The sequence below is a fragment of the Emys orbicularis genome, chromosome 8, assembly GCF_028017835.1.
Source record: "Emys orbicularis isolate rEmyOrb1 chromosome 8, rEmyOrb1.hap1, whole genome shotgun sequence".
NCBI classification, from domain to species: domain Eukaryota; kingdom Metazoa; phylum Chordata; order Testudines; family Emydidae; genus Emys; species Emys orbicularis.
The window spans coordinates 108609428-108625632 of record NC_088690.1 but is presented as its reverse complement, the minus strand read 5'-3'; the positions used below and the strand labels follow the sequence as shown (position 1 = coordinate 108625632).

At 43.2% G+C, this 16205-nt stretch overlaps 1 protein-coding gene across 1 annotated transcript; it reads left to right on the top strand.

The window, feature by feature from the left end:
- Positions 1 to 921: 921 nt before the first annotated feature.
- On the top strand, positions 922 to 14428 carry NMUR2 (neuromedin U receptor 2). Its single transcript, XM_065410126.1, has 4 exons — positions 922 to 1641; positions 9381 to 9465; positions 11066 to 11191; positions 14169 to 14428. The coding sequence occupies exons 1-4, from the start codon at positions 922 to 924 to the stop codon at positions 14426 to 14428; spliced, it is 1191 nt and encodes a 396-aa protein (XP_065266198.1).
- The last annotated feature ends 1777 nt before the right edge of the window (positions 14429 to 16205 follow it).

The window sequence follows — 16205 nt, the reverse complement described above, 5'->3', positions numbered from 1 at the left end:
GAAATTTGTTAGTCTCTAAGCTGCCACAAGTACTCCTGTTCTTTTTTCAAAAAAGAAACTTTTTTCTCCATAGATTTGCAGGCCACAGAGCTTCTGACAAGACAGGATCAGCATCCAAACTATGCTCCTAGAAACTAAATGTTGTCTCTCAAAATGCTAGTGCCCAAAAATACCTGATATTAATAACAAGGACAAATACAATCCTTTGCTGGTACCACGCAAAACAATTTCATAGCTTAAACAAATGCAAGCATGAAAAAGCAAGCTTGACTAATTCTAGCTGTTGAACTACAAAAACAGCTCTCTATTGAGAGAAAATCAGTCTATTTGCTATTGCTTGTTGCCATAAAAAGCAGATTACTAAAATCAATAGTGACTTAGAAATCTGTCCCTGGAAAAAAAAATAATTTTTCTATGTAGCTTCCAGCTGGAGGTAGCTTTAGTTAACTTTGTAAAAGCTTTTAGACTGAGCTTGCAATGCCTGGTCTCTCATACTGTGACAAGAACAAGGATCTTGCAGCTGGTCTCGCATCCAATATTTCAGATTCACAGTTCTATTCACTCCACATTTCCAATTCAGTAAATGCATCAGGTAGGATATGAGTAGCCAGGACCTCCTTCATTATCATATAATCTGATGCATATAGCTGGCCAATGACTATGTGTGAAAGGAGGGGCTTTCTGTCTAAGGACTCCTCACAAGAGAACAGCTGTTATAACAGCAAAACCTCAGCTGAGTCCAGCTGTATACACTCACTTATATCTCTCAGTGTCTTTGTGCTGTCAGGTCCAGCAGGGCATCCGTGTGTGGTTCTCTCTTCCTTTCTCTGTTTCTAGAAGTGAGGAAATTGCAACAGGCAAGCCTTAGCTAGCCCGAGTAAGACTGGATCTGAGTCGAGATACTTTCCAACAGAACCAACAATGGACTGGATCACTAATATCTCATGGTTTGATCACCTATCTGTGAAGGAGGAAGTTTTCAGGAGATACTTAAACAGCACCGAGGACTACCTAGCCTTTTTATGTGGACCCAAACGGAGCCATCTGTTCTTGCCCATGACCTTGGTGTATGCCTTGATTTTTGTGGTTGGGGTGACGGGCAACCTTTTAGTTTGCCTGGTGATCCTTAAGCACAAGAACATGAAAACTCCTACCAACTACTATCTCTTCAGCCTTGCCATTTCAGACCTGCTGGTGCTGCTCTTCGGGATGCCCCTGGAAGTCTACGAAATGTGGAGCAACTACCCCTTCCTGTTCGGCCCAGTGGGGTGCTTCTTCAAGACAGCCCTCTTCGAGACTGTGTGCTTTGCCTCTATCCTGAGCATGACCACTCTCAGCGTGGAGAGATACATAGCCATCCTCCATCCTTTCCGAGCCAAGCTGGACAGCACCAGGAAGCGTGCCCTAAGGATTATCATCGTGCTCTGGATCCTCTCGGTCCTCTTCTCTCTGCCCAATACCAGCACCCATGGCATCATGCTGCAGTACTTCCCCAATGGCACGCTGGTCCCTGGCTCAGCTACCTGCACTGTGGTCACGCCCATGTGGATCTACAACTGTATCATCCAGGTCACTTCCTTCCTCTTTTATGTGTTACCCATGGCTGTCATTAGTGTGCTGTACTACCTGATGGGGCTGAAAGTAAGTCCAAATTCAACTGTGTTCCTTCCTTGTGTAAAAGTGCCCGCATCTGCTGTCTTTCCATCCATAGACAAGGGAAACCATTTCAAGTGGTAGCCCCAGGAAACAATGTACCAAATTCATCCCTGGAGTAACACCACTGTAGAGTTAAAACAGCTACCCAGGGGATAAATTTGGCCAATATATTTTAAGTGTCATTGTTTTAGGTCTCAATTGCTGTTTACTGTAATATGTATTAATTCTCTTCCTCCTCCCTCCTTCCCCTCTCCCGCACATTTCCACATTTTTCAACAAACAGAAAATGTAAAAAGAATAAAAAGGAGGGTGATTGTAGTGACAGAATCTTATGCATTATTTGCCTCTCCCTCACTTGTGGCTTTAGAATTTCCACTGCATCTTTTCTCTCTGACACAGGCAGGCAGTAACTGTGGAAAGAACAGCGTTATAGCCGATATTCTTTTATTAAAAATTCACATGCAAACTGCCATAAATCGATATGCTGCTTCACTACTGCAGACAGCACGTTCAGCAAATGATTTCTTTTCAGTGAGTGAATTTCTAGGGAGACACACATTATGCTAGTATTTCACATCTATACTCCCTCCAGACACTAGAGTTGCTTGTGAATGAACATCATTGTATGAAGATGGGGGGGGAACCACCTATATCTTACTGTACTAATGCACCTTTATTCACTGCACAACTAAGAAATATGCTGCTATTAATACTGGGTGGCTGTATTATTTTTTTCTATTTTTTTTAATATAACTAGTAAACCTGAATGTAACTTTGGCTGTAAGGCAGAAAAAGCTAGCTTTGCTGCCTTGCACAGAAAACATGGGGAGGCACATAGATGTATGGACCATGACACTAATCGTACTAAGAACAAGAATCAGCAGTCGAATGTTTGTTGCCATGTTAATACATAGCCTCAGCTATCTACTGCTTTGTGTCACTTAAAGGGGGGAGAAAAGACTCGCTTGCAGCATCAGTGACAATCGATGAAGATAAACAGCCTAAAACTTATAGCAAACAGCAGAACTTTGAAGGGGCAAATGAGTTAAACGTCTGCAAAACTGCAATTTAGTGACTATTGTGGGGTCTTTGCACGGTTTCACTCAGTATCTTTACCTGCACTTCAGGGCACACTGCGCACTAATTTCTGTTTTCTTGATAGTGTAATAGCTGAAAAGCTTAAAACGGGGAATGACAAGCTTTTGCTTCACGTAAAGAACTGTAGCTACTCACCATTGCCCCAGACAGTCCAAGTCATCATTCAAAGCACAGCTCACACGCACAGATTTATGAATGCTCCCGATGCTCTATTCTGTTCAGTCTCTACCTCATAAGGGCTGGTTGTCCATTCAGTTATGCCTATTTACTTTGTTTTATGCTCATAATACATCACTCCATTTTAAGCCACATCTATCCCTGGCGCAGATCAATTGGCTTCAACACAAGTTATGTCAGGGCAGAATGTTTAATTTTTAAACGGAGGGGATTGACAAACGGTCCAGTCAGATCATTTTCAGGCATAGATAATTTACATCTAGTCAGTGATGAGCATGAAATCCGTTAATAAATCCAAGGGCCTGCCCCCGTCCGAGCATCGTGTGCTTTCGGTAATGCTGAAGTGAAAATTTTCAGAATTGACCCCGGAGAACAGCTCAGGCAATATTGAGGGGGAAGTTTCCTTTTAGTTCGGAGATTCCCAGCCAGTGCTCTGGAAGAGGGACAACTGGAGAGTCCAGCTGGTTCTCTCAGCCTTGCCCAAACCCTCAATGGTAAGGAATACCCTGTGATACTGCATTGCAGGAAGAAAGAATGACCCATGAAGAAGCAGCTCCGTAAATCCACAGCAGGGTTGCAAATTGGCAAGTGTCCTGCAAAGTTGACAACTGTATTTAAAGTAAAAAATACCTCTCTCCTTCACTGTGAAACGCCTGCCCCATAGAACTCCTCCTGACTCGTCAAACTGGTTACCTCTACTGCCTGGGTTTGATTTCCAGTCTGGGTTGCTAACGTGTGTGCTACAGAGACCTCTATCCCTTGTGGGGAAAGAAAATGCAGCTGTCACTTAGGGTCCAGTCTTGCAAGGTGCTGAGTACATCTGGAGTACAGTGTCCAGTTTTGGGCCCCACACTACAAGAAGGATGTGGAAAAATTGGAAAGAGTCGAGCGGAGGGCAACAAAAATGATTAGGGGGCTGGAGCACATGACTTATGAGGAGAGGCTGAGGGAACTGGGATTGTTTAGTCTGCAGAAGAGAAGAATGAGGGGGCATTTGATAGCTGCTTTCAACTACCTGAAAGGGGGTTCCAAAGAGGATGGATCTAGACTGTTCTCAGTGGTACCAGATGACAGAACAAGGAGTAATGGTCTCAAGTTGCAGTGGGGGAGGTTTAGGTTGGATATTAGGAAAAACTATTTCACTAGGAGGGTGGTGAAGCACTGGAATAGGTTACCTAGGGAGGTGGTGGAATCTCCTTCCTTAGAGGTTTTTAAGGCCTGGCTTGACAAAGCCCTGGCTGCGATGATTTAGTTGGGAATTGGTCCTGCTTTGAGCAGCGGGTTGGACTAGATGACCTCATGAGGTCCCTTCCAACCCTGATATTCTATGATTCTATGACTATCTCCTTCACAATGCAGTGTGCCCTCAACACAGCCACTTGCAGGACTGATCTCTTGCTGAGTGGCACCCTGGCTCAGTCGGGAACCTGTCCTGGTTGGTCTAGCCAGATGGCTCTTGAGTGCAACAGGTAGCTGGAAGGATGAGGAGGAGAGACTGTGTCAAAGCGGGAGGTATGATGGGAGCAGCCGTAAGGAACTGACAAATACAGAGTGGAGCCACTTGAAAAGAAAAATCCCTGCTGTAGAAGGCATTCGCTCAAGGTCCCTGCCTTTCAAACTAATGGAACACCAACAGCGTATTCAATATGAACCTGCAGCATGCTGTACCTTCCGATTTTGTGTTGTTGCTAAAAGTATTAAGCCTATATTGAGCCATTTATTTTTAAGTAGAAATCTCCATTGAAATCAGGGGGGATTTCTGCTTATAAATTGATGGCAAAATTTACTGGAGATAAATACACCCACAAAGACAGTTGTGTGTGTTCTGATGGCTCTGGTGATTGGTAAGGGCATATAAAACCTTTTGCTTCTGCTTTGCCTGTTCGAATTCTGTGCAGGTCAGTAGTAGCTGAAAGTTATTGCTATCTGATGATTGTTTGATGTCATGGAAAACAGGTTCAAAACCTCAAAAAATTCTCATGGGACAGGAAAGCTGTTTCCCACCCTGCCCTTCTCAGATGCTGTTGACAGTGGCTATATAAGTAACTTTACATGCAAGATCATAGATATACCTCTGAGCCACACAGTCATAAATGCAAGGCAAATTCTGAGGGGATCAACCCGTTCTGAGGTAACCACATAACGCCAATGTGGTCTCCAAGTCTCTCTGTGGGAACATATTCCAGGATTCTGTCCCTGATCCCCATGTCCATCAAACAGCATGCTGGGAAATGATGTCAGGAGAGCAGTGCCAGGAGAATAATGTGCACAGTTATCTGATGCATGTTGTATGCAAAACATTTTTGCAGGTTTCATTGCCTAAATAATTTGTTGAATATAAATCATTCAACCAGCTCTCTATAAGCTGAGCAAATCTTGGGGGAGGGGAGGGAATACTGAATAGCTTATGAGGGTAGGGGAAATCCCACCATCTATTAGCAGTGCAATCAGGGTGACAGAATAACTCTCACATCACAAGACAGTGTCCCCATCTGAGAATCTCCCATAGATTCATAGATTCTAGGACTGGAAGGGACCTCGAGAGGTCATCGAGTCCAGTCCCCTGCCCGCATGGCAGGACCAAATACTGTCTAGACCATCCCTGACAGACATTTATCTAACCTACTCTTAAATATCTCCAGAGATGGAGATTCCACAACCTCCCTAGGCAATTTATTCCAGTGTTTAACCACCCTGACAGTTAGGAACTTTTTCCTAAAGTCCAACCTAAACCTCCCTTGCTGCAGTTTAAGCCCATTGCCTCTTGTCCTATCCTTAGAGGCTAAGGTGAACAAAGTTTTCTCCCTCCTCCTTATGACACCCTTTTAGATACCTGAAAACTGCTATCATGTCCCCTCTCAGTCTTCTCTTTTCCAAACTGAAGAAAAAAAACTTTTCCATGACTGAAGAGACACATTGGGCCTAGGAGGCATTCCCCTGCCCCCATGGTTGCCAGTCCTCTGCCACCCCCAGACCCTGGAGAAGGTTTGACTGAGGAGCCCCCAACTGGACCCTGTCTCTCCCCATCATGGTAGCTATGAACCCTCAAGAGAACCAGCCAGTGGGAGGTGTAGTGGTCCTTGAGGATCTCCATTTTTATAAAGTGACCCACAGAACAAAAAATTTGGAGAATTACTGTTACAAATCTTGACCTGAGGAAACCATCACAAGAGGGAGATGATAGGTCTGTTTCCATGCCTATCCAGTCCCTGGCCCTTTAGTTGATACGGCCAATTGCTGTTGTGAGAGACAAGGTGGGTGAGGTAATAGCTTTTATTGGACCAACCTCTGTTGGTGAAAGTTACATGCTTTCGAGCTCCAAAGGGCTCTGCTTCCTTCCCCAGCTCCCTAATGTCCTGAGACCAACACAGCTACAACACTGCCAATTGCTGTTGTGACATCTGTCCACCAGAAATCAAACTCCGCCCAACCAATTCACATCACACTGGTGCTCCTAGACGCCATGTTGACAGAGTGTTTTATTATTGCATAGACAGGCAGGCAAGGCTACCAAACTTTTCATCAGACGACAACAACTTTTGGTTACTACTAACTTCGGTCAGACTTGAGCCAGTGACCTACAGAAGAATGGTTCCAGTGCTTTCAGTGGACTTGTAACAGAGGGCAGAATTTCACACTATAACATTTGCTGCCTCGTAGAACGTACTCCAATATATAAGTATATGGCTAACCCCCATTTCCGGCTCCTTGCTCCACACATCTTTTATTTTCTCAGAGCATATATGTGGAATTCGTTTTCAGACAGCTGAGCTAATCTCACACATGGTTCATTGCATTTAATGTTAGCATTGACACGAAGATGACAAGAATGCATGCAAAAGCCGTACTCCATCTATCTAGTAGTCATTTCTAAGGCACACATCACGGCATTTTCTCCCTCTTGATGGCTCAGTTATGCCTTCTCTTTGACACTCCCACCACAACGCAGTGTCCCTGGAGAGTCTGAAGATCAGGTATCACAGTGCTATCAAAGCCACTGCATAGAAGAAAAAAACCCCACATTTCTATGGTTTATTACTCTGTCCTAGCAATACATTCTCTATGGCTTTTGAGCATTCTTAAAATAAATGGCTGTTGAGACTGAAAAACCACTGACGGGAAACTAAAGTTTTTAATCAATCTAAGCAAACATTTATGAATGTTTACGTATAGTACATATCAATCAAGTTTATTCCTTAAACAACTTTGATTATGAGTAAAAATGGCAAAGAAAATAATGAAAAACATGGGAAAGTTAAGTTGCCTTGTAGTTGCATAAAATATTATCTATTTTCTTCCCAAGTGTGAGTCCTACCTTATAATTGATCAATATAAAAACATGCCTGCCTTTTATCACAGTTAAAACACTCTTGAAAAATGTATAAGATGTAATTAATCATAAAACATGAAACAGAAAACTAAAATGTAACAGGTCAGGTAAAAAGATGAAATATCCTCTTCTCATGGGAATATTTTATTAGTTCTGTTATTTTTGGCTTCTGTCTCTATGCATATATTTTCCCATATAATAAAAGCTTAACTGCCATTCTGCAGGTACTGAAAAATCTTCACTAAAAAACCTGACTGAATAGTCAGCAGTTAAAATCAAAATGTCTGGGTCCCAATTAAATGGTCTCTACAGATGATCTCAGCTATAGCAGGTTGAAAGTTTATTGACAAAATACTTTTCTGTCAGAAGACGCTGTTTTGTCAGAATGAAAACATTTCACGGGAACAGGTCAATTTCAATTAAATTTTCTCTGGGAAAGTATTGAAATGAATTGTTTAAACTTTGTCAGTTTTGTACCATTTTGTTTCAAGTGTTATATTTTATACATATTAGTAATGTAAATATTATATATTTTATATTATAGTGTCTCAATGTTAGTAACATGAAACATTTGACCTCATTGAAAGGAAACATTTTGACATTATCAAAATCAAACAAATGAAAGATTCAGCATTATCAGATCAAAAGTTCTGGTATTTCTGAATTGAAATTATTTGGAATTTCTGTTCTGGGTGAAATTTAGAAATTGATACTTTTTCTTCTAATTTGGAAAGAAAACAAATTTCAAAATGTTGGAATTGCCCATGAGATGGAAATTCCATTTTGCAACCAGCTTTAGTTCCAAATAAAATCACATCAAAAGTGAGTTTCCCTCTGATTGACCAGTTAATGGCCCGTTCCTCATTAAACCACCTGATCTCAACTCTTTTCATCAGAAAAGCACTCCAGTAAATATTAGATTATCAAGAGTTAATTGGGATTAATTTTAATCTCATTAGTCATTTTAGTCTGGAGTAGGGGGAGATAACAAGTTGTCTCTGTTTGCTTTATCACCCCATTTTTGTTGTTTAAAGGCCCAGGGGAATCTGCTCAGAAAGTATTAACTTTTTTTGTTGTAAATGATTGGTGTGTGTTTGAATCTGAGCATGTGCTGCACTAGGGTTCTCTGCTTGATGGAATACAAGGATTCTACTCATCAAATTAATTCCAAGCAAATTAGCCTAAACAGTTAGGGTTTGATTCAAAATGCATTGAAGTCCATAAGTATCTTTCCACTGAGTCCTTTCAATCAAGCCCCTAGTCAGTATTTTCAGATCACAGGGATTTTAGATGATTGCATAGGACCCAGGAATAAAATAGTAGTGGATATTTTGCAGGAAGACAAAACAAAGCTGAATTTTAGTAGATTTTATAGCCCGAATCCTACTCTACACCAGTCAATGAGAGTTTTGGTGGTTGTTGTTTTTACAAACTGACTTAGAAGCATACTTTGTATGTACATTATTTGAGATCCAAAAAATCTATTTGTTTTTAACCTAAATTTTCACTAAATCTTTGTTTTGCCAGATTAGAAGTGGGGGGGGGGGGAAAGAGAACCTTTTATCTGAACCTTTTGCAAAAACCAGACCAAACCAGCACATTTTTGCAAAGCCCAATACCTTGATTTGCCCATTCTAGTAATGGAACAAAACTAAATCCTTTTATCGTACCAGCCACATCCTTATTCTGAACTTTCTTGGCTCCAAACTACCCTTGATTTAAGGTTGATATTAGCAAAACCCAAACCAAACTGGCAATATTTTGTAAAAGCAAAAAATTGCTCCTTGGCCTCTCTTCCACAGTCTCCAGAGTGTCATTCCAGGACCAGCACTAAAGTCAGTTAAAACAAAATGGTTGTCCACATATACAACATCTCTTCTTCACTATAAGCATGCCTGAAATCACTAAGACCCTTCCTTCAAAGGCAGGTTGAACTCATTTAATGTCCTTTCTAAACCACCTAAATAAGTGGCACTGTAGAGTAAGATTTACTTAACTCAACTTTCCCAGAGCAGCTTACCATAGAATTGTCATGGGGAATTCTTAGTGTGGCCAGTCGGACTCCATACTGCTTCAGAGGAAATCATGTTGTTTCTTTCCCTCTTTTTCCCCTGGCCAGCTGAGAGGAGAGAAATCTTTGGCAGCTGATGAAATGGCTGTGAATATTCAGAGACCGTGCAGAAAATCAGTCACCAAGATGTTGTGTAAGTAATTGGTCCTTTTTTCATATGTATTATTTAACATGGGGAAGAAGGTGCAGAAAAAAACCTAGAGAAGTTGAAGGTGAAGTCTGGGTTTAATTCACAGGTGAAATATGTTTGACGAACAGTTCACGTTAACTACAAACAACCCCTTCCCTAATTAGGCCCCATTGGATATCTCTGATCCAGAAAAGCTTAGATAGGGGCTTATAGACCATGGGACTGATGTTCATTGGGATATACATGTTGGGTTCCACACCTGGATTAGTAGAGGGATTTTCCCATCATGGTTAAGGTGAATTAGCAGCCATGTGTTCAAGAAGCTTGCACTGCAGCTCCCTGTGTTATATTCATCTCTAACCTGTGCTATTAGCCATGTGTGACTGATCCTGCATTGTCCTGATGAGAGCTAAAATTCACGATTGTCCCCCTTCCAGCAATTCCAAACTTCTGAAACAATAAATAAATACATACATGTTGTCTACATATAATCTTTCCCTAAACCCTCCAGATGCAGGTTGGTGAATGTCTGTTGCACAGGCATCACCTCCCCTGGCATCATGTGCTGCACCTTTCTAAAGACCGCTCTTGCCAATCTACATCCATCATTTACCCTTGCTTTCACTCATCCCAACTTCTATCAGGTCCTCAATGTTTCATGGCAAGATGTGGAGCCTCATGCAGGCCTACCACTTGAGCATCTGAGCTCCAACAGCCTTGAAAGCACAAACATCACTCCCTAACTTTGGGCTGTCTTTAAAATATACACAGCCAACCACCGCTACCAGGCAGGCCCTGCAGTCGGAACAGGAACTACCCAAGAAACCTAAACCACTCAATACTTTTCAGGAAATAGCATCTCCCGGTCAGACGGCTTTGAGACAACTTTAACTCACCATTTGAAACCTGGCACTGGTATTCTGAATTCGGCCGGCATTTCTTTCCTATCTGTCTGCAACGCCAGTTAGTCTGTGACAGCAGGCTCCGATGACTGAGTAATCCAGCTGGTGGGGAGGGAAAGGGGCAAATTCTTAACCTGTTTGGTGCTGGTCAGCATGCCAGGGATCTGAATGGATGCAACCCAGTCTGAAAAGCATAGGACAATCCCTTGGGTCTGACTCGCCACCCTGCAAGTTACAAGCAGCGCCCCCTGGAAATTAGCCGTGAGCTTTGCTTTTGCAGTGAGAGAGGGTGACCGCTCAAGAGGCCTTCAAGTAAAAGCCCCAGTGATAGCATGAATCCTGCTGGCTCCTCCAAAGTTTGCATAGGGTGAAGCGCCATATAAGCTAAAAACCACCTAACTATTATCAGCTCCACTAGAAATTTTTCAGAGTGTTTTTAAAAAATCAATGTTTGCTGACTGCAGACTGGAGAGAAATTGATTGGAAATTTCTCTTTCAGTCTGCAGTTAATTTTGCAGAGAGCATGGCAGACAGCAGAGGGAAAAGCAAAGGTTATGAACCAGCTGAGATTCCCACTGGACAAATGCTTGTAGCCACTTGTAGGACTTTTCATCCTGCTTACTGAACCCAATTCAATCAATGCAAAGTAACAGGCCACATGCTTCTGTAATTCTCTTTCTCTTTTCCTTTCTCCAAATCAGTTGTTCTAGTGATGGTATTTGCCATATGCTGGGCCCCATTTCACATCGATCGACTCTTCTTCAGCTTTGTCGTGGACTGGACTGAGCCGTTGGCCAATGTGTTCAACCTGATCCATGTGGTGTCAGGTAACTGTCTTTATTAGGGTTTGCTAATCAGTAGAGCTGGGGGGAAGAATTTTTGTAAATAGGTTTTTTTTCAGGCAACCTGTGAGTAAATTATTCAGAAATATATTGATACTCAAATGTTATTCCTCAGTTATTAGAGAGACAAGGTGGGTGAGGTAATATATTTTATTGGACCAACTTCTGTTGGTGAAAGAGACAAGTTTTCCAGTTACACGGGTCTTTTTCTTTTTCTTCAGACCTAAAGAAGAGCTCGGTGTCGATCAAAAGCTGATCTTTCACCAACAGAAGTTGATCCAATAAAAGATATTATCTCACCCACTTTGAGTAATATAATTGAGGAATGTTTGCAGAGTTCTAGCTGTTTTGGTCCCAGGATATTTGAGAGACAGAGTTCTTTCCAGTGTCTCCATTAAATAGATTATACTTCATTATATTTGTGCATTCAAATGGGTGGTAGGTGTTTCACAGAAACAAGTCAAGATGCTGTCTTTGCCCCCCAAAAGCTTATCATATAAAGTCAGACATGATGTAACACAGGGGGATAATAAATAAATAAAATTGGGGAACGGGAAAGGAAGGACAAGGGTAGCAATAATACAAATGCATGATTGTTCTCTTGAGCCAAGTCTGCATCCAGATGCTTCTATTAAATGTTTTTTCCTTGCATTAAGGGTACTGAATTAGTTCACTTTATGTAGACAGTATAAAAAGGAGAGACGAATATTATGACCCATATTTTGTTCTCAGTTAACGGATGTAAAATTGGAATGACTCCATTAAGTGTGGATGTACACTGGTATAGCAGAGCAGAATTTGGACCCATATAATACAAGATACCATAGAGTTATAGAGTTTAAGGCCAGAAGGGACCACCAGATCATCCAGTCTGACCTGCCGTACATCACAGGCCACCACCCACAACCAGCCACCCGTACACTAACCCCAACAACCAATATTAGACCAAAGTATGACAGCCTGCAGGAGACTAGGCTGTTATGTGCCACAGGCAGAGCACAGGAAGGGCCAAGGTGCACCAGTCAAGGAAATAATTAAGTGAGAGATACCCAGATACACCAGGCAAATGACAACCACTCACGTGCTGCAGAGGAAGGCAAAAAAAAACCCAACCCTCCAAGGTCACTTCCAACCTGACCTGGGGGGAAATTCCTTCCCAACACCACCTATGGGGATCAGTTAGACCCTGAGCATGTGAGCAAGAATCAGCTAATCAAGCTCCTGAGAGAGAAAGAGAGAGAGTGCTCAGTGCCATCTTAGAGCCCTGGCCCTCTCCATCCAATCTTCCATCTTCAGCCACGGCCATCCCTAATGCTTCAGTGCAAGGAGATAAAAAACCCTCCCAGAATACAGTGGTGCAATATAATGTCAGTACAATCAGACCCAGTTATATCCCAAAGGCTTGATTTTGCCCATGTGTTGCTTGTCAGAAAGATTTAGGGCTCCGCTTATTTACACAAGTGTGAGTAAGGTTTGTACAATTGGGCTCACAAAGAGTAATGGCCATAGAGTAGTGGTGTGAGCCAGCAGTCTCTCCACTGAAGACCATGCAGTTACTCTGAATTTACATCAGTGAAACAGAGGGCAAAATTTGACTCTGAACAGTTAGTTCTTGCCTAGCGATCTTCTCATTGAAAGGGACTTCTTAAAAGTATGTGCTGTCAATGGGCCATATCTTCTCTCCCCTGTGTGTCAAGTGGTACTTCACCAAACACACCCAAATTATACCTTAGCCAACAGGGCACAGTGGGTACACCCCATTAGAAAACAAGGAGTGGAAAATGCTAATCAGGGAGTGCAGCTGAAAAACATACCTGTGTTGCATGATCTACTTTGCACCTCTGCTGTGCTGCTGGCAGATTCAGAAGTAAGTAAGGCAACAAAGCGCTGCTGTCAAATATACCGCCCGACAGTCATTAGTTCCCAGAGCATGCAGTACAAAACAATACCGTGCAATCAGCCTCCACTAGCAACAGGGCTAGTGTTCCTGAATTTCCTGAATTTCAGCCTGGCATTCATTGCAAAGCTTCTCAGGGTCTGATAGCTACTGTTGGGGATTATGTTTAATCTAAAAATGGTGCTAAAAATCCTGAAACGTCCAGGATGCTGCTGGTTGTTTGAATACTCACAAATGATGAAAACTAGGATACGGCAAACCATAGTGAGCCGAAGTCAGTGCTTTGAACTCATTAAAATATTCACCAATCAACGCTGTTGCTATTCAACCAGCTCTGATGTATACATGGTAACAAACATGTTCTCCTGGAGGATTTCTCAGCCAAGCCATGAATCTGATCAAAACTACAGACTTTACATTCTCTCCCCCAGCTGAGGTTTATGACTAAGGTTTTACATTACTGCCAGCAAGAACATTAAAAGAACTAGTTTCTTCAAGAGAGGTCTAGCACAGCGGAGATTCACCCCTGCGGCGCCTCCTGCTAGTCGTCCTGGGGAATTAGCTCTTTAACCCAGGAGCACCCTCTGCAGGCCGGTGATCCGCTTGCCGTTGGCCCCCGTGTCCCTCTTTTATACTGCTCCCTCTGGCTTCCCTGGCCTTCTTATAAGGCCCAGTTCCTTAGTTTGGGGCGTGGCCCCAGCTGCAGCCAGGGTTTTACTCCCTGGCCCCGCCCCAGCCCTCTGCAAGGTTTTCCAACCCCTTCCGGGCTGGAGCGGGTGTTCACCCCGCTACAAGAGGCATGATCTTAGCCTGCCACGGGAAAACGTTGGATGTGCTTCCAAAGTGGAAATTAGGTGACCAACACAGATTCAGCATTGATGTTGGTTTTTCAGGAGACTTCCTTCATAGTTCAGATTCCCCTTCCTCCATTCTTCTGATCTTATTGTTTTCTAGTGCCATTGGAGCTGTGTATCTCATTGTTACATTAAGAAGTAGAGACTCTCTCTTCTGAGCATATTCTACCCACTAATTAGATGTCTCCCATGCTTTGTTTTTCTCTCTTAGGTGTTTTCTTCTATCTGAGCTCCGCTGTGAATCCCGTCATTTACAATCTGCTTTCCCGTCGTTTCAGAACGGCTTTCCTCAATGTGATCTCTCCCCGGTGCGGGCGCTGGCGCTCCAAACACCCCAGAAGTGAGATTCCAGCCCAGCAGAGCATCTTCCTGGTGGGGGACCGCAATCAGGTGGACTGTGCTGAAGACGCAAGCTCCCTGTGCATGCACAGAACATCTGTCTGTAGTTCTCATCTTTCCACTGGCCTATGACTTTATTTAGTGCTATGAGTGGGACAAAAGTCAATGAAAATAACTTTTTTTCTTTAAAAAAAAAAAAAGCCTGATAAGCAGGTGTCGCAGGGTTTGGGGTGCAATCCAGACCAGTAAGGGGTTGTCACCTCTTCCCCAGTAACCCTGGGTGCCTCACTATGCTTTGCTGCTGTAGCTCCCAACTTGGGCTGCTCACAACCAGCCTACCAGCATGTAAGTTGCACCCTTAGGCCTGGTCTACACTGGGGGGGGGGGTATCGATCTAAGATACGCAACTTCAGCTACGAGAATAGCGTAGCTGAAGTCGACATATCTTAGCTCGACTTAGAATCACTTACTTCGCATCCTCGCGGCGCAGGATCGACGGCCGCGGCTCCCCCATCGACTTTGCTTCTGCCTCTTGCTGAGCTGGAGTTCAGCAGTCGACGGGAGAGCGATCGGGGATCGATTTATCGCGTCTACACTACACGCGATAAATCGATCCCCGATAGATCGATCACTACCCGCCGATCCGACGGGTAGTGTAGACGTACCCTTAGTGTCTGTGTGCTAGACAGCCCTGGTTCAGCAGCTCTGATCCTAGTATCCTGTCTACAGCTCCACAACATCTTTGCTTTGACAAGTTTCCTATTTTCTAATGCCAAAGCTGACTTCAGCTTTGCTAAGTGTTTGGGATGCTTGACATGGGTGGACAGAATTGTGGGACGAGCATAATACATTCAGATAACATAACCTCCCAATGCTCATATATATGTATAATGTATATTACATTAATACCATGTGCATAATGCCAATTAATGTGGTGTATACTACACCTAACATATATGTATTTGCTAACATGTGGGAGGAAGGGGGGAAGTCATTTCCCAACTAGCTCCAGTACTAACACCATGAGTAAGGGGAGCAGGATTTCACCTGAAGTATAAAAACAAATAAATTATTCTTGTCGTCTTGAGAGCAGATATGGTGGTCATGACTATTCTTGATCCCTCTGAGCCTGTCCTCCACTCCAGCCACTCTGGGGCTCCAGAAGGGCTAGGAAGTTGCCTGGAAATGTCCGCTGATTTCCCTGGTCTGTGAAAATCTCTAGGTCAGATAAAACCAGCTCCTACAACACTCTTTTCCTGGCCTCCAGCTCACAGGGCACATCCTGGGAGGATGGAGTGTGTTCACCAGTAAACGCAGCTGTTGCTTATGCCCCACAGGGCTGTTGTAAGAGTAGCTCTGAAGAGGCTCTAAAGTACACCAGAGACCATCCTCATGGACAGCTATCTCTGGACTGAGGGACCTTGGCCCAAAAGTGGCATAAAACCACCTTTAGTCTACCAATCTTCTGAGCTGCCTAAGTGCAGCTGGGATGCAGCCTAGCCTAGGACTGGAGACAGAAAGTCTGCATGATAAATCATAGAATCTCAGGGTTGGAAGGGACCTCAGGAGGTCATCTATCCCAATCCGCAGACAGATTTTTGCCCTAGATCCCTCAAGGATTGAGCTCACAACCCTGGGTTTAGCAGGCCAATGCTCAAACCACTGAGCTATCCCTCCCCCCAACCTTGTACTATGTCGTATTTGCAGATTCCTGATGATTATTCTCAAAATGTCTAACAGCCTTTGCTAGCTCTTGAGGGGAGACAACAGGATGCACATGTAAATGCAGAATTTGTTCTGTCATTTCATGATAACTGTGTAGCTGCCCTGCTGGTATATAGTAATTACAGGTGGCTAAATTTGTCCCTGCTGGTTTAATTCCTCTGATTTCAGTGTTGTTAAATCAGGG